This window comes from Schistocerca gregaria, chromosome 9, assembly GCF_023897955.1.
Source record: "Schistocerca gregaria isolate iqSchGreg1 chromosome 9, iqSchGreg1.2, whole genome shotgun sequence".
NCBI lineage: Eukaryota > Metazoa > Arthropoda > Insecta > Orthoptera > Acrididae > Schistocerca > Schistocerca gregaria.
The window spans coordinates 195294045-195321293 of NC_064928.1; the positions used below are offsets into that span (position 1 = coordinate 195294045).

Here is a 27249-nt window from a genome sequence, read left to right on the forward strand (position 1 = left end):
ATTGTGACGAGCCAGTTGCTCGGCCACCGTTGACCAGATCTGGAGAATGTGCTAGCCAGAGCAGCAGTCGAACATTTTATGTATCCAGAAAGGCCCGTACAGAACCTGCAACATGCGGTCGTGCATTATCCTGCTGAAATGCAGGGTTTCGCAGGGATTGAATGAGGGGTAGAGCCACAGGTCATAACACATCTGAAATGTAACGTCCTCTGTTCAAAGTGCCGTCAGTGCGAACAAGAGGTCACCGAGACGCGTAGCCAAAGGCATCCCATAGCATCACGCCGGGTGATACGGCAGTATGCCGATGACGGATACACGCTTCCAATGCGCGTTCACCACGATGTCGGCAAACGTGGATGCGATCGTCATGTTGCTGTAAAGAGAACCCGGATTCACCCAAAGAAAATGACGTTTTGCCATTCGTGCACCCAGTGTCGTCATTGAGTACACCATCGCAGGTGTTCCTGTCTGTGATTCGGCGTCAATGGTAACTGCAGCCATGGTCTCCGAGCTGATAGTCCATGCTGCTGCAAACGTCGTCAAACTGTTCGTGCAGATGATTGTTGTCTTGAAAACGTCCCCATCTGTTGACTCAGCGATCGAGACGTGGCTGCACGATCCGTTACAGCCATGCAGATAAGATGCCTGTCATCTCGACTGCTAGTGATACGAGGCCGTTGGGATCCAGCACGGCGTTCCGTATTACCCTCCTGAACCCACCGATTCCATATTCTGCTAACAGTCATTGGATCTCAACCAACGCGAGCAGCAATGTCGCGATACGGTAAAACGCAATCTCGAGAGGCTACAATCCGACCTTTATCAAAGTCGTAAACGTGATGGTACGCATTTCTCCTCCTTACACGAGGCATCACAACATCGTTTCACCAGGCAACGCCGGTCACCTGCTGTTTGTGTATGAGAAATCGGTTGGAAACTTTCCTCATGTCAGCACGTTGTAGGTGTCGCCACCGGCGCCAACCTTGTGTGAATGCTCTGGAAAGCTAATCATTTGCATTTCACAGCATCTTGTTCCTGTCGGTTAAACTTCGCGTGTGTAGGACGTCATCTTCGTGGTGTAGCAATTTTAATGGCCAGTAGTGTAGTATTGCGGTTATGTTCTGACAAAAAATCACAACAGACTATTGGTGGTTCTTTGACGTTTTTCAGACCACTCATTTCAACATTCCCGGTGACTAAGTGACGTCCCTCTCCTACATTTTCATATTCCGTGGGCAACAGCCATATTCATAGGACTGCGCACATACTTCCTTGGTTTATAGGGACACTCAGGCACCTCGTCTTTCATACTGAATCACACAGTTTTAATCTTGTACTAAATACCTGGACTGTTTTGGACACCGAATGAAGCACTGCAGTTAACATTCTCGCTGTTTGGTACTTCTACGCCAGGGTCGGCCAAGGCACTCAAGCACCGTGTGTGAGATGCGTGCGAGCCGAGCGCTCGTCCTGTCCTGGCTTTGTTCGCTACTTCACGGAAGGGCCCAGTACATAGCGACATTTCATTTGTTATTGCCATGTGGCATTTTTCGTTCTGCGCAACTTTCTTCAGTTCGGCAGAATTGTAGTCTCAGCACTGTTTATCTATCACTATTTGCACGTGGTATGAAGGTTCAGATGTGCAGTGGATGTTTGCACAAGAAGGGTCAGCTAGCGTCTATCGTCACTAGGCTTTAAAAAAGAATGGGCATTCCCATAATGTAAAGTATAAGGCTTCTCAGTATCTGTTATCAATATATAGCTGCAAATTTGCTATGGAACCACATTAAAACATGATGCAGGAAGAATTTAAACATTTAGTTGAGCATGAAAGCAAAAGACGATGAAAGAGCAATAAATAAATAAAACATGAGTGCCCGTAAATGATGTGACTTGTGTAACCCAACACCTCGTTACTTCCGATTCACATTTTGGTGGTTGTCAGTCTTACAGCTGAATCAGTCTCGGATCATTGAAGCTGCATTTTTGTACGACTGAAATTAGAGAGGAGAAGCCCATCTATGAATAATTGCCCGTCACGTTGGCTTCATTACTTTATATCGGAAGCAACACGATTATAAGCGAATTTTTGTACACAAACGAAGCATTCTAGATTCTATCAAAGTTCTATAAACATTCTTCATTTCTGATAAGTATGAGTATCATTTTACATTTACAACCATTTGTCTCGTTGAATACAACGGGATTTTCACGTTTCTTTCTGATTCCTTACATAGTATTTGTAAAATTACATTTATTGCTGTGAAAATTTTTTGTTTGTTAATGACATACGATTTGAAAATATTTCTTTGAGTTATTTCCTAGCTTGTTTATTATTTTGTTGGAGATTTGATAGTTACAATAATACGAAAAAATAAGTCCGTAATATTGAATTTACAAGGATACTGTCATGATCTTTTTTATGCTATAAAAATATGAACGTAGTGTACAACAATGGACTTCAATGTTAGCTGGAGATATGACAAGTAATATGCATGGAAAAACATTGAATAGTAGCTATTAAACCTTGGGAATGTAAAAGATTTGATCTGCCTAACAGAGTTTAGTTTTTGCAGTGTAACACTTCTTCAAGCTCACTGATGGTAATATTAGTACAGCAAATCCTCCCTTGCAAAAACCTTTTACTTCTCTGAAGAAGATAGGCACTCACAAGTCTGTGGCCATTACCCATTCCATATTTTAAACTCTACCATCTTCTTGATGCTGTGGACTTCAGTCCTGAGACTGGTTTGATGAAGCTCTCCATGCTTCTCTATCCTGTGCAAGCTTCTTCATCTCCCATACTTACTGCAACCTACATCTTTCTGAATCTGCTTAGTGTATTCATCTCTTGGTCTCCCTCTACGATTTTTACCCGCCACGCTACCCTCCAATACTAAATTGGTAATCCCTTGATGCTTCAGAACATGTCCTACCAACGGGTCCCTTCTTCTAGTCAAGTTGCGCCACAAACTCCTCTTCTCCCCAATTCTATTCCGTACCTCCTCATTACTTATATGATCTATCCATCTAATCTTCAGCATTCTTCTGTAGCACCACATTTCGAAAGCTTCCATTTTCCTCTTGTCCAAACTAGTTATCGTCCATGTTTCACTTCCATACATGGCTACACTCCATACAAATACTTTGAGAAACGACTTCCTGACTTTTAAATCTATACTCGATGTTAACAAATTTCTCTTCTTCAAAAACGCTTTCCTTGCCATTGGCAGTCTACATTTTATGTCCTCTCTACTTCGACCATCATTAGTTATTTTGCTCCCTAAATAGCAAAACTCCTTTACTACTTTAAGTGACTCATTTCCTAATCTACTTCCCTCAGCATCACCCGACTGAATTAGATTACAGTCCATTACCCGTATTTTGCTTTTGTTGATGTTCATCTTATACACTCCTTTCAAGACACTGTCCATTCCGTTCAACTGCTCTTCTAAGCTCTTTGCTGTCTCTGACAGAATTACAATGTCATCGGCGAACCTTAAAGTTTTTATTTCTTCTCAATGGATTTTAATACCTACTCCGAATTTTTCTTTTATTTCCTTTATTGCTTGCTCAATATACAGATTGAATAACATCGTCTTCTAATAACATAAAATCTGGGAAGCACATTCTGCCACCACTTTTGTTGGGATTCTCTCTGCTCTTCTTCTGGCCACTAATCAAATCACTAATAATAAAAGCAAACTGTTGTGCACATCTTTAAACGCATTTCTGTTATTGATTGCTACCTTTACACCAAGTGTAAGGTGGCAGATTAAATGAAGGTCAGTTTCGCACCTTACATGAGAGATTTATGTATCATAACAGGATGGTGAATATAAGACCTAACTCACTTCGGCAAAAAGGAGCAGATTTGCCTATAAGTGTGTAATGCAGAGGGATGACAGTCAATCGACGCTGTTAAGACACCGATCCTATATACTGCATGTCAATGAGCAAGAGGTGAAGCAAGCATCTAGAGGAAACGTTTTGCTTGGAAGCAAGTGTGAGCAGGTGCAAAGGGTGCACCACGGGCAGTACAACAGAAAGATCTGGGGGGGGGGGGGGGGGGGGGCGTCCCGCGCCGAGAGTTAACAAACAGGCGCCAGGTGACTCATGCAGCAGAGCAAGATGTGGGCCACCGGAATGTGATGGAAAGAAGTTTTAGAAAACTGTGTTATAGAATTTCCAAATGGATACGAACAAACCAGAGATGCAGTTGATCACGTGAACAGCGCGTGGTACGCTCATGCTCTACACATGTAACTTTTAGGCATGTGAAGTGGACACAAAATGTCTGATTGGCGGAAAGGAACCAGGAAGGAGTAAAGTGCCAAGAGTTCGACGCAGTTTAATGGTAGGACCTTTGCCATTGGCGGAGAGAGGTTCCACAAAATAAGAGGAACGCTCTTAGAATGAAATTTTCACTCTACAGCGGAGTGACCGCTGATATGCAACTTCCTGGCAGATTAAAACTGTGTGCCGGACCGAGACTCGAACGCGGGACCTTTGCCTTTCGCGGGCTGGTGCTCTACCAACTGAGCTACCCAAGCACGACTCACGCCCCGTCCACACAGCTTTACTTCTGCTACTACCTCGTCTCGTACCTTCCAAACTTTACAGAAGCTCTCCAGCGAACCTTGCAATACTAGCACTCCTGAAAGAAAGGATATTGCGGAGACATGGCTTAGCCACAGCCTGGGGGATGTTTCTACAATGCCCGCGAAAAGCAAAGGTCCCGAGTTCGAGTCTCGGTCCGGCATACAGTTTTAATCTGCCAGGAAGTTTCAGGAACGCTCCTACTGGACAGAAAAAGCTGTGATCTGAAGCACGGAAGGAACCAGGTGGGGGACAGTTTTGCTACGAGAAAGACAAGACCGAAATTTTCGAGGACACTCTCCTCTGTACTGGTGTCAAGTGCAGAATGGGGCGCATAATGTTCTGTATGACGCAAAGGAGACATTTGTGTGAACACTTATTTCACTGCAGCTGACAATCAGCTAGATCTTAGCTGTAGCTCCAACTGCGGAGAAACGAACCAGCCACTTTGGTAATTGTTCTTCCGAGAACTGAGAGGGCATTGTAATATGCATGCTGCTCTAGCCATGCACACGCATATCGCCATATTCCAAGACTAGGGATGAGTGCATGTTTTCTCGCCTCATGACAAAGATAGGAGAGTTTCTGCTGATAAAATCAGCAAAGGTTTTGATCAGCATTTACAGGAATTTCAGAGGACGAGAGCTGCCATGCAGACAAAGGCTCATTGCACCTAAGGTAAATACCACGAGCAGAGGCATAAGTTGTTGGTTCACCAGCTTGCGATCGCTATGAACTCGAATAACTTTGGGTAATATTTTACTCAGCTTGTCACAAAACTAACCATCCTCCGTAGGCTTCATTGTCACCCTAAATAGTACTTAGAACCAGAATCGGATGATTCATAGTAATATTGGCGAACTTCACGATGTAGTAGAATAATGTTGTAAAAATGGTTCCAATGGCTCTGAGCACTATGCGACTTAACTTCTGAGGTTATCAGTCGCCTAGAACTTAGAACTAACTATACCTAACTAACCTAAGGACATCACACACATCCATGCCCGAGGCAGGATTCGAACCTGCGACCGTAGCAGTCGCTCGGTTCCAGACTGTAGCGCCTAGAACCGCACGGCCACTACGGGCGGCAATAATGTTGCAAAGAAACTTCTAGTTAAAATGTGATATTGTTGTGTTGAGAGTAATTTCACTTAGTCAAGACGAGAGGCGTTATCTTGACAACTGTCCTATCATTATCACATTGCAAAGTGTGTAAAATCGTGTATTTCTGTGACAAAATTTCAGCGTTAAAAACCAATTTGCGTACAGCTGAAACACCGTTGTGCTCTGTCATAGAATAAGGGTCCACTCCTTACCCCAGTCATTTAATCTGTAGACGTTAACGCACTCAAAGAGTGTTTATGCTGACCTCTGATGAAATAGAAGAGGAATGAAGTGTCAGACACAGAGTAAGTGGACCTGTCTTTTTGAACTTCAGTGCTGTGGTACATTATTATATTGGCAAGCCTCGTTCATACTAGGGCTACAAATGAAGCTCTATCTGTCTAATAATACGCAAATATTAAATACACTCCTGGAAATGGAAAAAAGAACACATTGACACCGGTGTGTCAGACCCACCATACTTGCTCCGGACACTGCGAGAGGGCTGTACAAGCAATGATCACACGCACGCCACAGCGGACACACCAGGAACCGCGGTGTTGGCCGTCGAATGGCGCTAGCTGTGCAGCATTTGTGCACCGCCGCCGTCAGTGTCAGCCAGTTTGCCGTGGCATACGGAGCTCCATCGCAATCTTTAACACTGGTAGCATGCCGCGACAGCGTGGACGTGAACCGTATGTGCAGTTGACGGACTTTGAGTGAGGGCGTATAGTGGGCATGCGGGAGGCCGGGTGGACGTAACGCCGAATTGCTCAACACGTGGGGCGTGAGGTCTCCACAGTACATCGATGTTGTCGCCAGTGGTCGGCGGAAGGTGCACGTGCCCGTCGACCTGGGACCGGACCGCAGCGACGCACGGATGCACGCCAAGACCGTAGGATCCTACGCAGTGCCGTAGGGGACCGCACCGTCACTTCCCAGCAAATTAGGGACACTGTTGCTCCTGGGGTATCGTCAAGGACCATTCGCAACCGTCTCCATGAAGCTGGGCTACGGTCCCGCACACCGTTAGGCCGTCTTCCGCTCACGCCCCAAAATCGTGCAGCCCGCCTCCAGTGGTGTCGCGACAGGCGTGAATGGAGGGACGAATGGAGACGTGTCGTCTTCAGCGATGAGAGTCGCTTCTGCCTTGGTGCCAATGATGGTCGTATGCGTGTTTGGCGCCGTGCAGGTGAGCGCCACAATCAGGACTGCATACGACCGAGGCACACAGGGCCAACACCCGGCATCATGGTGTGGGGAGCGATATCCTACACTGGCCGTACACCTCTTGTGATCGTCGAGGGGACACTGTCATCGAACCCATCGTTCTACCATTCCTAGACCGGCAAGGGAACTTGCTGTTCCAACAGGACAATGCACGTCCACATGTATCCTGTGCCACCCAACGTGCTCTAGAAGGTGTAAGTCAACTACCCTGGCCAGCAAGATCTCCGGATCTGTCCCCCATTGAGCATGTTTGGGACTGGATGAAGCGTCGTCTCACGCGATCTGCACGTCCAGCACGAACGCTGGTCCAACTGAGGCGCCAGGTGGAAATGGCATGGCAAGCCGTTCCACAGGACTACATCCAGCATCTCTACGATCGTCTCCATGGGAGAATAGCAGCCTGCATTGCTGCGAAAGGTATACACTGTACTAGTGCCGACATTGTGCGTGCTCTGTTGCCTGTGTCTATGTGCCTGTGGTTCTGTCAGTGTGATCATGTGATGTATCTGACCCCAGGAATGTGTCAATAAAGTTTCCCCTTCCTGGGACAATGAATTCACGGTGTTCTTATTTCAATTTCCAGGAGTGTATTTCCACTGGTTACTTACGTTTTGTCCTCTGTGATGGGAATAACTGAGACGTAACCCACGATGGTTGTGAAGCCCCTCCACACACGGACCATCATGATGTCGTGGTCCTTTGTGTCAGGAGTGGGGGGCACGTAGCTTTTCGCCGCCCTGACGATCCGTATCTGGATGTTGTACTTTGTGAACAGCCTGTCTGTCGTGTAGTCCACGTCACCAGCAAATGTCACGCCTGTGGAGGTCAAAGGAGATAGTTACTTCGCTCACAAGTAGCGTTAATCTGCATACTGGGCGTTTCACTATTATAGGTACCCACAAAAAGGAGCTAGTAGAGGGCTATGAAACGCCAAATGATCCTGATAAACGTAGGTCTGGAAACAAATGCTTTCTCCGATATGACGTACTACGACTGATTACATGAACACATTATAACAGAATCCCCTAGGATCAACTGCAGGAATTCGCTTGAGGACAAACATATTACAATCAGCGCACACTCCGCTGCAGAGTGAAAATCTCATTCTGGAAACATCCCCTGGGCTGTGGCTAAGCCATGTCTCCGCAATATCCTTTCTTTCAGGAGTGCTAGTTCTGCAAGAAGAGCTTCTGTAAAGTTTGGAAGGTAGGAGACGAGGTACTGGCAGAAGTAAAGCTGTGAGGACGGGACGTGAGTCGGGCTTGGATAGCTCAGTTGGTAGAGCACTTGCCCGGGAAAGGCAAATGTCCCGAGTTCGAGTCTCGGTGCGGCACACAGTTTTAATCTGCCAGGAAGTTTCATATCAGCACACACTACGCTGCAGAGTGAAAATCTCATTCTGGAGACATTACAGTAAATGTGCCATATGTCCATTACTCATGTGAAGGCAGGCCTCTGCATGTCCCCTCATTGATGTCCATAACACGTTCAAAAATCCCATGCGCGGTCTGAATGCATTGACAACCATCAGCAGCGAGTCCCCAGAGTCCATTAGCAATAACAACGGAGCTGGAATACGTCAAACTTTTTAAATATCGCAGCACAAAGAAGTCAACGGTTTCAATTAGAAGGAACCTAGAAAACTATGGCATAGGCGATCCACGGCTGATACACTTGCTGTTGAAGATTCATGCTGTGTATTCCAAAACAGCCTGTTGAGAGTGTGCCGATGCACCATTGTGCATCTACCAGATACAAATCCTCCCTAAGGAACATCATCCAAAAAGTTGATTAGCTTTTGTTGTGGGAAATAATGGGACCACCACGAGTAGGTCGGCGTTGCAGGAAATGTGGGCTTATCGGAGAATCCCTCGGTTTCATAATCTATGTCTATTGATATTATTTGCTTGTTTCATTGCCCTCTGCTCACCCCCTTTCCTTTCCACCTACAATAAACAAAAATTTTGTTTATTTAGCAATATAATGTGCATATGTATGTAAACCCCTTACATTTAGAACCAATAGACCAATGTCAACCAAACTTGGCACATACACCATTTACTATCAGGAACGAAGCACTTTAGGGATAAGAACCATCTACATACCACATGGGTTAGGGTGAGGGTAAATAGGGGGAGATATAGAAGCATAGCTATGAAGCGTCTGAAGCAATTTCGATCAAATTTTGCACATACTTGATCCACTATTTGTACTGCTTCTATAATTATAACAGGTGCTGAGAATAATACGAGCTTAAGGCACACCATCATTGAGCCCATATTTACGTGACAATCAGGGAAACGAGTGAGGCAGCTTTCGTGAATGTTCATATATATAGTGTGGGCCTACAGTACAGATAAACCTTACTCACCATATGATCAACAGATGTCATAAGCATGAATAGATGTTACAGTCTCACAATCGACGATGGGTGTGCTTTAGGCTCTTAAGGTTCTCAGCGCTTCATGTCTATATAAATACCGTGAGGGGGGATACAATAGCACTAGCACACCTGTGGGTGAAAGACTTCTCAGGGGACCGCAAGTAAGGCCTTCCTGGTTAGTCTGACAAACAGGTTCTAGGTGCTGTCAGGGGCTGACACTGTCCCTCAGCCAGATGCAGTCTCTTGTCCTGTTTCAGAGCAAACCTCTCGGCCTGCAAGATACGAGCAATCACAAAGGATGAGATTATTGGTAGTTGGGAGTTCCAATGTGAGGCGGGTTATAGGGCACCTTAAGGACATGGCTCCCAAGCAGGGGAAGAAAGCCACTGCGCTCACCATTTGCACACCAGGTGCAGTCATTCCAGATGTGGAACGGGTCCCTCCAGATGCCGTGAAGAGCACAGTGTGCACCAACTGCAGGTGGTGGCTCACGTCGGTACCAATGATGTGTGTCGCTTTGGATCGGAAGAGATTCTCTCTAAATTCGAGCAGCTAACAGAAGTGGTAAAGGCTGCCAGTCTTGCTTGCAAGATGAAAGCAGAGCTGACCATTTGCAGCACAGTCGACAGGACAGATTGCAGACCTCTGGTACAGAGCTGACTGGAGGGTCTGAATCAGACGCTCAGACAGTTCTGCGATTGTGTTGGCTGCAGATTCCCCGACTTGCCCCGTGGGGTGGATGGGTTTCAGGTTCCGGTGAATAAGTCAGGACTCCACAACACGCTGGAGGCGGCTACGCGGGTAGCAGGGGCTGTGTGGTGTGGACTCGGCGGTTTTTTTAGGTTAGAGGGTCTCGGAGAAAGACAAAAAGGGCTTGAGTTTAAAAAGGGTGCCGCTCGAACACAGGAAGAACGTAGATCCAGGAACCATCGGTATAACAGTTGTAAATTGTTGTAACTATGTTGGGAAAGTACTAGAGCTACAAGCACTGATAGGAAGCACTGACGCCCAGATCGTTATAGGCACCGAAAGCTGGCAAAAGCAGGAGATGAGTTCAGTCAAAATTTTTGGCGAAGAACCTATCGGTGTTTAGAAAGGGTAGACTAAACACAGTTGGTGTTGGCGTGTTTTTGCTGTAAAAAGTTGTTTATATTTTAACGAAGTACACAGTTCCCGACAGTAAGGGCAGATGCCATTCTTGGCAGTCAAACAGAATAACAATTGGGTCCTTTAACCGACCTCCCAACTCAGATGATACCGTTGCTGAAAGGTTCAAAGGAAACGAGTTTAATTTCAAACACACATCCGACTCATACAATTATAGTTGGTGGCGACTTTAAATTACCCTCGATATGTTGGCGAAGATACATGTTTAAATCTAGTGATACGCATAAAACATCAACCGAAATTGTACTAAACGCGTTCTCCGAATATTATTTCGAGCAGTTAATTCACGAGCCAACGTGAATAGTAAACAATTATGAAAATACACTTGACCTCTTAGCAACAAATGATGCTGAACTAATAACGAGCATCAAAACGGATACTGGGATTTGTGTATTGTAACCCTCAAATCCTTCAAAAATAAACGAAAAATATACCTATTAAAAAAAGCAGATAAAAATTCACTTGACTCCTTCCTGAGAGACAACTCCGACTCCTTCCTAATTAACAACGAAAGTGAAGACCAGATGTTGCTTGAATTTAAAGAAATAGTATCGACTGCGATTTACTTATATCAAATAAAGTAACAAACGACGGAGATGATCCTCCTTGGTACACAAAATGGGACAGAGGATTGTTGCAGAAACAACAAATAACAGCATGCCAAAATTAAACGAACGCAGAATCTCTAAGTTTGGCGATCTTTTACCGAAGCTAGAAATTTAGCGCCGATTTCAATGCGAGATGCCCAGAACAGTTTCCACAACGAAACCTTGTCTCGGAACCTGGCAGAAAATCCCAAGAGATTCTGGTCCTATGTGAAGTATGTTAGCAACAAGAAGCAATAAATGCCCTGTCTGCACGATACCAATGGAAATACTATCGAAGACAGTGCTGCCAAAGCAGAGTTACTAAACACAGCCTTCCGAAATGCCTTCACGAAAGAAGACGAAGTAAATATTCCAGAATTCGAATCGAGAATAGCTGCCGACGCGAGTAACGTAGAAGTAAATATCCTCGGCGTAGTGCAGCAACTTAAATCACTTAATAAAAGCGAGTTTTCTGGTCCAGACTGTATACCAATTAGATTCCTTTCGGAGTATGCTGATGCAGTATCTCCATACTTGACAATCATATACAACCGTTCGCTGGACGAAAGATCCGTACCGAAAGACCGGAAAGTTGCACAGATCACACCAATATTCAAGAAAGGTAGTAGGAATAATCCATTTAATTACAGGCCCATATCATTAACGTCGATATGCAGCAGGATTCTTGAACATATATTGTGTTCGAACACAATGAATTACCCCGAAGAAAAAGGACTGATGACACACAGTCAACATGGGTTTAGAAAACATCGTTCTTGTGAAACACAACTAGCTCTTTATTCACATGAAGTGCTGAGTGCTATTGACAAGGGATTTCAGATCGATTCCGTATTTCTGGATTTCCGGAAGACTTTTGACACTGTACCACACAAGCGGCTCGTAGTGAAATTGTGTGCTTATAGAGTATCGTCTCAGTTATGTGAGTGGATCTGTGATTTCCTGTCAGAGAGGTCACAGTTCGTAGTAATTGACGGAAAGTCATGGAGTAAAACAGAAGTGATTTCTGGCGTTGTCCAAGCCAAGTTAGTGTTATATGCCCTTTGCTGTTCCTTATCTATATAAACGATTTGGGACACAATCTGGGTAGCCGTCTTTGTTTGTTTGCAGACGACGCTGTCGTTTATCGACTAATAAAGTCATCAGAAGATCAAAACAAACTGCAAAACGATTCAGAAGAAATATCTGAATGTTGCTAAAAGTTGCAGTTGACCTTAAATAACGAAAAGTGTGAGGTCATCCACATGAGTGCTAAAAGGAACTCGTTAAACTTCCGTTACACGATAAGTCAGTCTAATCTAAAAGCCGTAAATTCAACTAAATAGCCGGCCAGAGTGGCCGAGCGGTTCTAGGCGCTACAGTCTGGAACTGCGAAACCGCTACAGTCGCAGGTTCGAATCCTGCCTTTGGCATGGATGTGTGTGATGTCCTTAGGTTAATTAGTTTTAAGTAGTTTTAAGTTCTAGGGGACTGATGACCATAGCAGTTAAGTCCCATAGTGCTCAGAGCCATTTCAACCATTTTTCAACTAAATACCTAGGTATTACAATTACGAACAACTTAAATTAGAAGGAACACACAGAAAATGTTGTGGGGAAGGCTAACCAAAGAATGCTTTTTATTGGCAGGACACTTAGAAAATGTAACAAACCTACTAAGGAGACTGCCTACACTACACTTGTCCGTCCTCTTTTAGAATACTGCTACGCGATGTGGGATCCTTTCCAGATAGGACTGATGGAGTACATCGAAAAAGTTCAAAGAAGGGCAGCACGTTTTGTATTATCGCGAAATATTGGAGAGAGTGTCACTGAAATGATACAGGATTTGGGTTGGATATCATTAAAAGAAAGGTGTCTTTCGTTGCCATGGAATCTTCTCAAGAAATAGCAATTACTAACTGTCTCCTCTGAATGCGAAAATATTTTGTTGACACCGACCTACAAAGGGAGGAACGATCACCACGATTAAATAAGGGAAATCAGAGCTCGTACGGAAAGCTGTAGGTGTTCATTCTTTCCGCGCGCTATACGAGATTGGAATAATAGAGAATTGTGAAGGTGGTTCGATGAACCATCTGCCAGGAACTTAAATGTGATTTGTACAGTCTCCATGTAGATGTATATGTAGATCCCGGAAACCATCTCACGTTTAGAGCGGCAGTTGGATTTAAATTGTTTCATATTTTGTGCAATTTATAAATGGAAATAACTATTACGGTTCTTGTGTAACCACTAACGCCGGAACGAAATGCGGAACGCAAGAGCAGAGAAGGCGGTGAGCAAACGCTACCCAATGGTGCGCGGAATTGGACCACGCTGCGCCAGGAGCGACATCTGGAAGAAGTAAATACAAACGGCGCTCCTGCTAACCTCGTCCGCTCAGATCGACACCGGATCGCGGACATTAGTTATCAGTGACGTGTGTCAACTTGCCTGAACAGTTAACATATCAAGGACTCTAAATTATATTGTTTGTCACCCCTCGTTTGCGACTACTATGCCGCTCAGCGTAGCCACGTGGTCTAAGGCGCCTTGTCACGGTTCGCGCGGCTCTCCCCGTCGTAGGTTCGAGTCCTCCCTCGGGTATGGATGTAAGTTGTGCTTACAAGGGGAAGGCCTCAGACACGGCCAACCGATTCAGCACAAATTTGGCAGGTCGCTTGTGTACAACCTAAAACGAAGGACTGAAAGATATTATGGGTCAACACACGCGCAATTTTGAGAAAATCACCCCTATAGGTTATGACGAGCAATCGACTCAAAATTGGCGGTATCTATAGACAATTGTAAATAGAGCATTTTTCATCATCAGGTATAGGGTCCGCAAACGCAAAATTTTTGCAGATATCGAGGAAAGAAACTTTTACAACTGCCGCTTCTGTACCCACACGGTAAACGCCTTTCGCCGACAGCGTAGGCCGGCTCGGTTGCTCAGCGTGTTCGGTCAGAGCCGTCGGTGTACTCTGTAATAAAAATAACTGAGTTAATGGTTCAACAACGAACTGAAACGGGTGTCTTTCGACGTCCGCTCAGAGCAGATACAACGAATGAAAACGAACAAAATAAGAAAAAAAAAGAAACAGCGCCGATGGCGCAATGGTCAAGGTAATTGGCTGGGAATCGGAAAACCCGGGTTCGAATCTCGAAGAAAAGTAGCGGATGTTATTCTTTTCATTTGTATTTTTCCATATCTCAATTGATAGGAATAGGGGGGCGGGGGTAATAAGGTGAGTAAATCAATAAGGAATGATAATAATACTCACCTTATTAGCCTTCCTATCTCCCTTAACTGAGATATGGAGAAGTACAAACGAAAAGAACAACATCCGCTAGATTTCTTCGAAATTCGAACCCGGGTTCTCCAAGTCCCAGCCAATTAGCTTGGCCATTGCGCTGTCGGTGCTCTCGGCGAAAAGCGTTTACCATGTGGGTACAGAAGCGGCAGTTGTAAAAGTTTATTACCTCGATTTCTGGAAAAGTATGCATTTTCGGACCCTATGCCTGATGATGAAAAATGCTCTGTTTACAATTACCTATCGATCCCGCCAATTTTGAGTCGATTGCTCGACATAAACTTTAGGGGCGGTTTTTTCAAAATTGCGGGGGTGTTGACCCAAAATATCTTAGATTCCTTCGTTTTAGGTTGTACACAAGCGACCTGCCAAATTTGAGCTGAATCGGTTGGCCGTGTCTGAGGCCTTTCTCTTGTTAGTCCTAAGTTACTTTAAGCTTGATTAATTAGTGTGTAAGCCTAGGACCGATGACCTCAGCAGTTTGGTCCCGTAGGAACTTACCACAAAATTCCAATTTTTCGACTACTACTTGTAAATCTCCAAAGTTGGGTATAGTCAATTTTCTTTCTAGAAATAAAACTACTAATGCTATTTGTTTGAATTGCTGTATAGCACTCCGAGAATGCTGCACTCCGTAGGCACCTTATCAGCGACGAGTTGGCAAGACCCCACAATTACCATCGTCGGAAAGCGCATAGTTTACGAGGTATGAGAAAATAGCTAAAACAAGTCCAAAAAATTCGCAGTTTTTTACATATTACTCAGGAAGCATAGGCTTTTCGAAGCTGCAAAGCTGGGTTCACACTACCGTAACTGGTCCTAACAATGCATCAGAAAATCATAACTACTTCACGTTTTGCGATTTTGCCATCTGATTTGGTGTGTTCAACAGTCAGATGGAAAAAACAACTTTCAGAGCAGTGGCTGTCGTGAATATACACATCAGACTAGTGCTAATTACGGTGCATTACAATGTCAGCGGTTCTTCCACTGAGTGCTGCTGTTGGCAATTCGATACCGTTGAAGTTTCGAGAACATACCTTCACCGAGGAGTCAAGCAGTACATTGCTCCTTCCTACGTAGATCTCGCGAAGAGACCATGAGGATAAAATCAGAGAGATTAGAGCCCACACAAAGGCATACCGACAATCCTTCTTTCCACGAACAACACGAGACTGGAATAGAAGGGAGAACCGATAGACGTACTCAAGGTACACAACGTCAGGTGGCTTGCGGAGTATGGATGTAGTTGTAGATGGTCGTAACCAGTTAGGTTTTAGTAGAGGGTAACCAGTGAAAATAGCTGAATCTATCGATTGTTGCGGCGGAAGATGTAAATTAATTATTTTTGTTTCCGATATGGAGAGCGCGAAATTAACTAATATTGATCTGATTATTATTAATTTTAGTGTTCATTATGCCAAATTTAAAAGAACGCAAAATCCGCAAGATTGGCAAAGTATTACAGAAGTTCGAAATATGGGGCGCACTTCAATGCTAGATGTTTTTAATAATTTCCACAACGAAATTCTGTCTCGAAATCTGGCAGAAAACACAAAGAAACACAAAAGCACACCAGTGGCAAGACGCAATCAATACCTTCACTGCGCGATAACAACAGTAAAGTCACTGAAGACAGTGCCACTAAAGCAGAGTTATTAAACACGGTTTTCCGGAACTCCTTCACCATCGAAGACGAAGTAAATATTCCTGAATTGTAATCAAGGACAAATGCCGAAATGAGAAAAATAGAAGTAGATATCCTCGGAGTAACGAAGCAGCTTTAATCACATAATAAAGGCAAGGCATCCAATCCAGATTGTACACCAGTCAGGTTCCTCTCACAGTATGCTGATAAAATAGCTTCATATTTAGCAATTATATACAACCACTCGCTCACAGAAAGATCCGTACCTAAACGCTGAAAAATTACTCAAGTCACACCCCAATACCCAAAAAGGGAAGTAGGAGTAATCCGCTGAATTACAGGCCTATATCGCTAACATCGATTTGCAGTAAGGTTTTAGAACATATACTGTATTCGAACATTATGAAATACCTCGAAGAAAACGATATATCGTTCTTGTGAAACAAAACTAGCTCTTTATACTCATGAAATAATAAGTGCTATCGCCAGTGGATGTCAAATTGATTCCATATTTTTAAATTTCCAGACGGCTTTCGACACCGTTCCTCACAAGCGTCTTCTAATCAAACTGTGTGCCTACGGAGCATCCCCTCATTTGTGTGATTGGATTCGTGATTTCCTGTCAGAAAGGTCACAATTCGTAGTAATAGACGGAAAGTCATCGAGTAAAACAGAAGTAATATCCCGCGTTCCCCAAGGAACTGTTATAGGCCCTCTGTTGTTCCTGATCTGTATTAACGAGACCATCTGAGTAGCCGTCTTAGATTGTCTGCAGGTGATGCTGTCATTTACCGTCTTGTAAAGTCATCAGATGATCAAAACGACTTGCAAAATGATTAAGATCAGATATCTGTATGGTGCGAAAAGTGTCAATTGACCCTGAATAAGGAAAAGTGTGAAGTTATTCACATGACTACTAAAAGAAATCAGCTAAATTTCGATTACGCGATAAGTCACACAAATCTGAAGGCTGTAAATTCAACTAAATACTTAGGGATTACTATTACAAATAACGTAAATTGGAACGATCACATAGATAATATTGTGGGTAGAGCGGACCAAAGACTGCGACTCATTGTCAGAACACTTAGAAGGTGCAACAGGTCTACTAAAGAGACGGCTTACACCACGCTTGTCCGCCCTATTCCTGAGTATTGCTGTGGGGTGTGGAATCCGCATCAGATGGGACTGACGGATGACATCGAAAAAGTACGAAGAAGCTCAGTTCGTTTTGTACTATCGCGAAATAGGGGAGATAGTGTCACAGACATGATACGTCATTAGAAGTGGCAATAATTAAAACAAAGGCGTTTTTCGTAGCGACGGGATTTTCTCATTAAATTTCAATCACCAGTTTTCTCCTCCGATTGCGAAAACATTCTGTTGGCACGCACCTACGTAGGGAGAAATGATCATCACGATAAAATAAATCAGGGCTCGCACAGTGCTCGTTTTCTCGGTTGCCGTTCGAGAGTGGAATGGTAAAGGAACTCTCTGCTAGGCACTTTATTGTGAATAGCAGGGTAATCACGTAGATGTAGATGTACTGCTTCTTCGTGGTTTTTCCGAATAAACTGCTATTTCCGAAGTTGTTGTCATACTGGGGTATAATTCAAAACTCAAGCGATACTGGTTGGTCATTCTAGCGTAAAAAGCCAGAAATATCGGGAATCCCTAGCTCCTTTAATTCTAAATAGGACAAATATCAACTTCTCTATCTTAACAAAGAGTCTATCAGTAATAAGGACTGAGCACGTAACTGCATGTGCAAGAGCGCATTTGCATCTCCCCATGTCCCACAAAATACAAAACGCTCGTCCCTTTTGGACTGAAAAAGAATCTTGTACAAACGCTTATACTAGTAATAATTGATTACAGCAAAGTTATACTGCAAGGTACTCCTCAGGTACGGCGCCTGGAACTGGTTAGGAATGCCTGTGTACGTTATATCTGTCACGTTCGACTCTTTGACCATCTTTCACCATCATATGCACAGCTATCCTGGTTGTGTGCAGACAAGCGCAAAGATTTCTATACACCGTCTCCTCCACTGTCTCACCAGCATACTCTGTTCCTCATATCTCTCCTCGATCCTAACGCTCTTGTCCGAACAACATGGCAGAAACACACATTCCCATCGCAGTAAAACCCTTTTTTTCCACTCCATCGTTCAGCGACTTTCTCGAAGTTCTTTTTCAGTAGCAAAACAGCGACTCTGGAATAATCATTATATTATTGTGGTCTTCAGTCCTGAGACTGGTTTGATGCAGCTCTCCATGCTACTCTATCCTGTGCAAGCGTCTTCATCTCCCAGTACCTACTGCAGCCTACATCCTCCATATCTGCTTAGTGTATTCATCTCTTGGTCTCCCTCTACGATTTTTACCCACCACGCTGCCATCCAGTACTAAATTGGTGATCCCTTGATGCCTCAGAAATGTCCTACCAACCGATCCCTTCTTCTGGTCAAGTTGTGCCACAAACTCCTCTTCTCCCCGATTCTATTCAATACCTCGTCATTAGTTATGTAATCTACCCATCTAATCTTCAGCATTCTTCTGTAGCACCACATTTCAAAAGCTTCTATTCTCTTTTCGTCTAAACTATTTATCGTCCATGTCACACTTCCATACATGGCTACACTCCATGAAAATACTTTCAGAAACGACTTCCTGACACTTAAATCTATACCCGATGTTATCAAATTTCTCTTCTTCAAAAACGCTTTCCTTCCCATTGCCGATCTACATTTTATATCCTCTCTACTTCGACCATCATAAGTTATTTTGTCTCTCCAAATAGCAGAACCCTTTTACTACTATAAGTGTCTCATTTCCTAATTTAATTCCCTCAGCATCACCTGACTTAATTCGATTACATTCCATTATCATCGTTTTGCTTTTGTCGATGTTCATCTTATACCCTCCTTTCAAGACACTGTCCATTCGATTCAACTGCTCTTCCAAGTCCTTTGGTGGCCGTGCGGTTCTAGGCGCTACAGTCTGGAGCCGAGCGACCGCTCCGGTCGCAGGTTGGAATCCTGCCTCAGGCATGGATGTATGTGATGTCCTTACGTTAGTTAGGTTTAATTAGTTCGAAGTTCTAGGCGACTGATGACCTCAGAAGTGAAGTCGCATAGTGCTCAGAGTCATTTGAGCCAAGGCCTTTGCTGTCTCTGAGAGAATTTCAATGTCATTGGCGGACCTGAAAATTTTAATTTCTTCTCCATGGATTTTAATACCTACTCCGAATTTTTCTTTTGTTTCCTTTACTGCTTTCTCAATATACAGATTGAATAGCATCGGGGAGAGGCTACAGAAGTTAATCTCTAACTTCAGAAGACAGTTAACGACTTATGTACTAAAGTAACTGTAATGTCTGCCTGTGTCTCCTGTATGAAATCGTCACCCGACTACATGCTTCCTTACAAGCAATTCTCTTCATTTCCCAGTGCTCTTAATTGCTACAGTTTACTTAAATTTCCCTTTCCCAGGACACACTATTAAGAAATTATCATTTATGTACATCTACAAACATTTTTTTTCATATCTGTGACTACTACTACTATTATTATTATTGCCGCTCTGAGTAGCTGCGCGGTCTAGGCTCCTCTTCACGGACCGTGCGGCTGACCCCGTCGGAGGTTCGAGTCCTCCCTCGGGCGTGGTTCTGTGTGTTGTCCGTAGCGTAAGTTAGATTAAGTAGTGTATAGGCTTAGGGACAGATGACCTTAGCAGTTTGGTCCCATAAGATATTACCACAAAATTAAAAAAAAATATTAATATCGTTTTCATCATCATCATAATTAGTAGCAGTGGCAACAGAAGAAGTAAGGCCAGTATTAACTTCACTACTTCATAGTACTTTTTATTGACACTGTCTCTACATAAATTCAAACCGTTTTATTACTATTTGTAGTGTTAAAACTATTGTTCTTTCTAAGGGAGCTATGATGAAAAAAACACTGTACATAAGAGAGAGCCTAGACACACTATTCTGAGCTGGTTGAATAAATAAAACCAACAGCACAGCGTAAATCGTTGAGGGTGAAACTGCCAGCAAAAACATTTAAAGTCTTGATTGTCTGAAGCGTATACTAATGTCTTGATTAGGATAGAATATGCTAAATTGGTTGCGAGTTGGCAGATCCAACAAATGTGAACCCCAGAGAACAATTGTGGGAATCTATTGATCTGTAGTTTAGTTTGTAAGTAGGCTATTTAGGTTTTTATAGTGGTAACGCCACGTAGCGCTCTGTATGAAAATCACTCACTGTGCTGTGTGCAGTCTGTGGCTGGTTGGCATTGTTGGAATATTGCTATTGTAGTGTTAGGCAGTTCGACGTGAACAGCGCGTAGAATTGCGCAGTTGGAGGTGAGGCGCCAGCAGTGGTGGATGTGGGGAGAGAGATGGCAGAATTTTGAGAGCGGATAATCTGGACGTGTGTCCATCAGAGCAGAAAATTTGTAAGACTGGATGTCATGAACTGATATATATATATAATGACTTTCGAACACTATTAAGTTAAACACATTGTTTGTTCTCTATCAAAATCTTTCATTTGCTAACTATGCCTATCAGTAGTTAGTGACTTCAGTAGTTAGAATCTTTTATTTAGCTGGCAGTATGCGCGCTCGCTGTATTTCAGTAGTTCGAGAAACGAAGATTTTTGTGAGGTAGTTATTCATGAAAGGTATAGGTTATTCTTAGTCACAGCCATTCTTTTGTAGGGATTTTTGAAAGTCAGATTGCGTTACGCTAAAAATATTGTATGTAAGTTTAGTCTTGATCAGAATAGGTAAAGAGAGAAATGTCTGAGTACGTTCAGTTCTGCTCAGCTGTTTGAAAATCAAACAAAATAGAGGTTTATCAGCCCAGTAATTCATTAATTTTTCTAAGGGGACGTTACAAGTTGAAATGGCTCTAAGCACTATGGGACTTAACATCTGAGATCATCAGTCTCCAGGACTTAGAACTACTAAAAACTAACTAAGCTAAGGACATGACACACATCAATGCACGAGGCAGGATTCGAACCTGCGATCGTAGCATTGCAATCATCTGCTCATGTATCTTACTTCCAAACTTGCCACAATTTTCGAGTAAATTGTTAACTCGGTAACTAATAGCACGAGATATCAGCTAACTTTATTTACGAAGCATAGGAAATAACAAACGAGAATGTGATTGACTATCAACACACGAGTCACAATTTGTCGTATTCACTTCCCTTCATCCAGAGCGCGTCACGCGGACCATTACGGACTAAAGAGCTGCGGCCAGCGTGAGTGTACTATCACAACAAAGCAGTAGAGATGTCATGGCTGCTCACCTTCCCACACCGCATGTCCTGCACAGTGTCGCGCCGATAGAACCCATTCCGTAGCGACGATGCTGCCCGAACAATGCCAAAAATTGTCCAGTTCCCTGATCTGCATGTAAATGGCGAAGGGATAAACGCCGACGTGAGTCTCGAAGCCTCCGAATACTCTGCCCTCCGGATGTCCGTCGCTCTTCGCCGAGCGACGCCACCTCTCCCACGCCTCCCTGCCCTTCCGTATTTCCTCCGGCGTGTTGAGGCCGCAGTGAACCAACGCGACGACAGCGCACCACGCGGCCAACCAGCACACCTGCACCGTGCTCCAGCGGTGTGCCGTTCGATGCTTCATTGGGAATTTTGCGCTGATTCCTCTTGCGTAGAGGTACCATCAGATATTGTGCTAATACAAGTTCGTCACACAATACTCTAGAGCAGCATTTTAACTAGAGCTCCTTGCAGAAGCAGAGATGAAATTATAATCGAAACCTAATAGCTTGTCATAGTGTTTCATGCATCGGTTAATCTTTTGAGGAGACGTGGGATTTTGTTTACCGTGGAAGACAAGACTGTCATTACATACCGTCATTTGTTAATCGAACGTCAGATGCTTCACTGCTGCCATCTGTGAAGTCTAATCTTTGGCGTCCACACAAAGCAATATCTGTGCTGAGCACTGCACTAGTATTTATCATTATGTGTATTGTACGTTACAACCAGACGCCAGTGAAAGCTGATTTGTAAAATCTATGACACTGTAGATATCCGACTTTCGATAAAAATATCATTCTCACAACCCCGACGATAGCAAGGGCAGATAACTGCGAAAGATATCGAACTGTCAGCTTAGCGTTTCATACATCAAAGTTCCTGACAAGAATTGTACGCAGAAGAATGTAATGACAGTGACACGTGAAGTGCCCTCCGCCACACACCGTTAGATGGCTTGTGGAGTATAAAGGTAGATGTAGAATGTAGATGTAGAATATCTTTGGTGCGAAAATGGAAATTAATTCTGTAACTATAATTCTTTCAGTAACGATCAATGTGGCCTAGGAATCGTTAAATATGCAGTACTTGACCAACATAAAATAATTAATATAACAGTCGAAGCAGCAGCTTTCTTCATAGCTACAACTTGAAACATCCCCTTTGAAAAATTATTGAATTACTGTGCTGATAAACCTCTACGTTATTTGATCTTCAAAGAGCTTTGCAAAACTGAACGTACTCAGACATTACTCTCTTTACTTATTCTGATCAACACTAAACTGACACACAATATTTTTAGCGCAACGCAATCTGACTTTCAATAATCCCTACAAAAGAATGGTCCTGACTAACAATAGCCTACACCTTTCATGAATCACTTACCTCACAAAAATCTTCGTTTCTCGAACTACTGCAATAAAGCGAGCGCCAATACTGCCAGCTAAGTAAAAGGTTCTAACTACTGAAGCCACTAACTACTGATAGGCATAGTTAGCAAATGAAAGACTTTGATAGAGAAAAAACAATGTATTTAGCTTCATGACATCCAGTCTTACAAATTTCCTTTTTCTGATGGACACACGTCCAGATCGTCAGCTTTCAAAACTCCGCCATCTCTCTCTCCACATCCACCACTGCTGGCGGCTCACCTCCAACTGCCCAACGCTAAGCGCTGTTAACAGCCAACTGCCCAACACTACACAAGCGAATATTACAACTATGCAAACCAGCCACAGACTGCACACAGCACAGTCAGTGATTTTCATACAGAACGATACGTGGCGTTACCAACATAAAAACCTAAACAGCCTACTTAGAATATTCTTGCAGTAAACACTTCAATTTTCAAAAGGGAATGCCCGACTCTTCCGCGTGGCACTGCTTAAATAGTTCCAGCCCCGTACCACTGGAGAGGTCTGGTATTTTCTCGAAAGATTGGGCTTGATCTAGAAAGTGCTTGCATTGTCCAATGCCATCTCTAAGACGACCAGGATTCGAACCTGCGACTGTAGCGGTCGCGCGGTTTAAGATTAAAGCGCCTAGAACCGCTCGGCCACCCGGCCGGCTCTCCGAATAACTGCTGCAACAAACATCCTTCTGAATCTTCTTGCTGTATTCATCTCTTGGCCTCACTCTACGATTTTAACCACCCTCCCCCTTTCCACATTTCCGTCCAATACTAAATTTGGTCAAGTTTTGTCGCAAATTTCTTTATCACTAGTTACACACACCAAAATGAGTTTTACATCACCTCGGTTCGAAGGTAGAAAACATTGAAACAGATATCAATCTAAACATCATTTCCATCCTTTTTATTGCTCACGAAAACCACACATCGCATGTTGTACTGCCATACAGCGAGACCTTCAGAAATGGTGCTCCAGATTGCTGTACACACCGGTACCTCTTACACGCTGTAGCACGCCCTCTTCCATTGATGCATGCCTGTATTCGTCGTGACATACTTTCCACAAGTTCATCAAGGCACTGTTGGTCCAGATTGTCCCACTTCTCCAAGGCAATTCGGCGTAGATCCCTCAGAGTACATAAACAGCCCTTTTCAATCTATCCCAGGCATTTTCGATAGGGTTCATGTCTGGAGAACATGCTGGCGATTCTAGTCCAGCGATGTCGTTATCCTAAAGGAAGTCGTTCACAAGATGTGCACTATGGGGGCGCGAATTGTCGTCCGTGAAGGCGAATGCCTTGCAAATATGTTGCCGATATGACTGCACTGTCGGTCGGAGGATGGCATTCACGTTCTATGGCTGCACGAAAAGCATTATTCAACATGGTGGCGTTGCTGTCAGGGTTCCTCCGCGCCATAATCCGTAGGTAGCGTCTCATCCACTGCAGTAGTAGCCCGTGGGCGGCCTGAGCGATGCATGTCATCGACGGTTCCTGTCTCTCTGTATCCCTTTGGCTCACTCCGAGACGTCTGGACACTTCCCTCGTTGAGAGCCCTTCCTGGCACAAAGTAACAATGCGGACGCGATCGAACCGCGGTATTGAGCGTCTAGACATGATTGAACTACAGACAACACGAGCCGTGTACCTCTTTCCTGGTGGAATGACTGCAACTGATCGGCTGTCGGATCCCCTCCGTCTAATAGACGCTACTCATGCATGGTTGTTTAAATCTTTGCGCCCGTTTAGTGAAATCTCTGAACACTCAAAGTGACTGTGTCTGTGATACAGTATCCACAGTCAACGTCTATCTTCCGGAGTTCTGGAAACTCTGGGTGATGCAAAACACTTTTTTTTGGTGTGTGTACAACATATGAAACATTAGTTCATTTTATTACAAGAACGGTAAAGAGATTTACTTAACTTTATAGAATCAACTGCCACCGTAATGTGCTAAATATTTACAACTGCATATGAATAAGCCGCGCGGGATTAGCCGAGCGGTCTAGGGCGCTGCAGTCATGGACTGTGTGGCTGGTCCCGGCGGAGGTTCGAGTCCTCCCTCGGGCATGGCTGTGTGTGTGTTTGTCGTTAGGATAACCTAAATTAAGTAGTGTGTAAGCTTAGGGACTGATGACCTTAGCAGTTAAGTCCCATAAAATTTCACACACATTTGAACATTTTTTCAGCACAGTATCAAAACATTTTTATAATCACTTGCGTGACACAGCACACTAATCCAACAATCCTTTCGACACTTTATGATATCCAGTGATTCCCAGTCATCAGATGCACCTCCAGTTTAATAATTATGATTGTAAACACCACTGAAACGGTTTCTTTGACCCTTTGATTATGATCTTGGCTTTAACTCACAATAATTAAAACACTGTGCAGCATTTTGTGCGACCCACGACCGACACGTGACAGTTCACTTGCGCTAGCATCACTTGTAAACATTTGCTAAATTCCTGTTTTGAAGTAGAGAGTTCACACAGTTCAGAATGACAAAAAAATGGTTGAAATGGCTCTGAGCACTATGGGACTTAACATCTATGGTCATCAGTCCCCTAGAATATAGAACTACTTAAACCTAACTAACCTAAGGACATCACACACAACACCCAGCCATCACAAGGCAGAGAAAATCCCGGACCCCGCCGGGAATTCAGAATGACAGTTCAGTCTAAGACATGAGTAGCACTTGTTCCCTAACTGGGCGATTTTGTCTGCTTGACCAGAGGTCACGAATTGGGCCGAGCCTTCCTCTGCTCGTCTGTGTTTGGGCCTCCGTGTGCTGGCGCTGCGCAGCTGGCAGACACGGCGCACCCTATTCATCGTTGCAGTATGGAGCGAGTTGCCGCCTGTGTTATGGCAAAATGATCCTTCGGTGATAGCACACGCAGTGTGTCATTTTAGGTCATGTTCCCCCGTTCCCTCGATAGTCGTCTACTAATTTTGATTTCAAGTAATCCGATGACATCTGCTACCAGTTCTGGACGCACAATTTGCCATTACAGTAGAACCCCTCTAATCCGACCTTGGATGGTCCGTCACTCCTGTTAGTCCGACCATGGTGAGGCTCGCGATTCTGTGCCGGCTTGTCACTGACTGAACGCCTGCCGGGCCATTGTTGCGATGTCCATATTGTTATACTGTACGTTATTGTGCAGTTTTATCCTTTGTTGAGATCAAAAAAACGTCGTTGTTTGCTCGATTCCGTGTTCTCTACAGTACTTATTACTGTACATTCATTGTGTGTACAGTTGTCTGTTTTTCAACGTGTCTGGATTCAAATGTAAACACGTAACTCTTTTACTAAATGAAATATTAGCAGTGCCACAAAGACTGGACGAAGGAGAATCGCTCCAAAAAATTGCAAAGGATCTGAATGTATGTGTTACGACAATTAAGGATTGGAGGAAGAATTGGAAAGACATTGAATCCTATACAGTTACGATTGATGGTGAAAACACTCTGAAGAATCGCAAATCATTAAAAAATCCGAAACTTGAAGTGCTTGATAACGCATTGCGGATGCGGTTTTGTCAAGAAGGAAGGAAAGAAACACCAATATTCGGGCCAATTCTCAAAGAAAAAGTGACAGTTTTGCACAAAAAACTGGAAGCCGAAAGTAAATTTGCTGCCAGTGAAGGCTGGATTCATCGTTGGAAAACTCGTCATGGTGTCCGATTTGTTTCTATTTCCAGTGAAAAACTATCTGCCGATGCCGCAGCTGCTACGTTTTCTGTTAAGTTTCAAGAAATTGTAGAAGAAAGTGAACTGTTACCCTGCCAAGTGTATAACACCGACGAGACAGGGCTGAACTTTAAAATGTAGCCAACAAAACCGCTTACAGCTTAAAATGTATCCGTGTGTAAATGCTATCTACACAATCGCTCCAGCATTGGATGAAAAGAAACCTGACACACTGTGGCAATCGTGGCGTAAGCTTTGGCCACAAGTAATGACTCTAAATGAGCATACCGAAGCTGAGCAAAAGAACGACGCACTGGAAATCGTTACAGATCTACAAACTCTGGAGCCGAACGTACCTGCCAATGAAGTTGAAGAGTGGATCAACTAATGTGACAAACACTGACACTTCTAAACAGCTCAATGACGACCGGATTGTTGCCGCTGTTAGCCAGGAAACTATGAATGAGGGCTCCGAAGGAGAAGACGATCCCCCTACCCGGATTTCACACAATGATGCAAAAAACGCTTTTGACATCGCTCTTCAATACATCGAGCAGAATCCAGCTTACAGCAGTTTTTGTAAAAAAAAGTTCCTTTGTATATACAATGCTATAAACATTTTTTTAGTTTACAGTATATATCGTTTATACGTTATTAAGTAATTTGTCGTTTTTTCTTTTAAAACCAATACATATTATAGTATGTGGAGACGTTTTTAGTTAATCTATTGTTTAACACTTTGTAAAAATACATCGTCTTTTATTACTGTAGAAGTCTTTTAGTTCTTAAATCGTTTAATTTTTG

At 43.6% G+C, this 27249-nt stretch overlaps 1 protein-coding gene across 1 annotated transcript in view; it reads right to left on the bottom strand.

Annotated features, from left to right (window-relative positions):
- The window catches only part of LOC126291506 (collagenase-like), a 39087-nt gene extending 17387 nt beyond the window's left edge, over positions 1-21700 (bottom strand). Inside the window, exons 1-2 of the mRNA XM_049985012.1 lie at positions 21364-21700; positions 7542-7749 (exon numbers count right to left, since the gene is read on the bottom strand). Of these exons, the coding sequence (XP_049840969.1) occupies positions 7542-7749; positions 21364-21700 (545 nt within the window). The remainder of the gene's footprint in view (positions 1-7541; positions 7750-21363) is intronic.
- Between the last annotated feature and the right edge of the window lie 5549 nt (positions 21701-27249).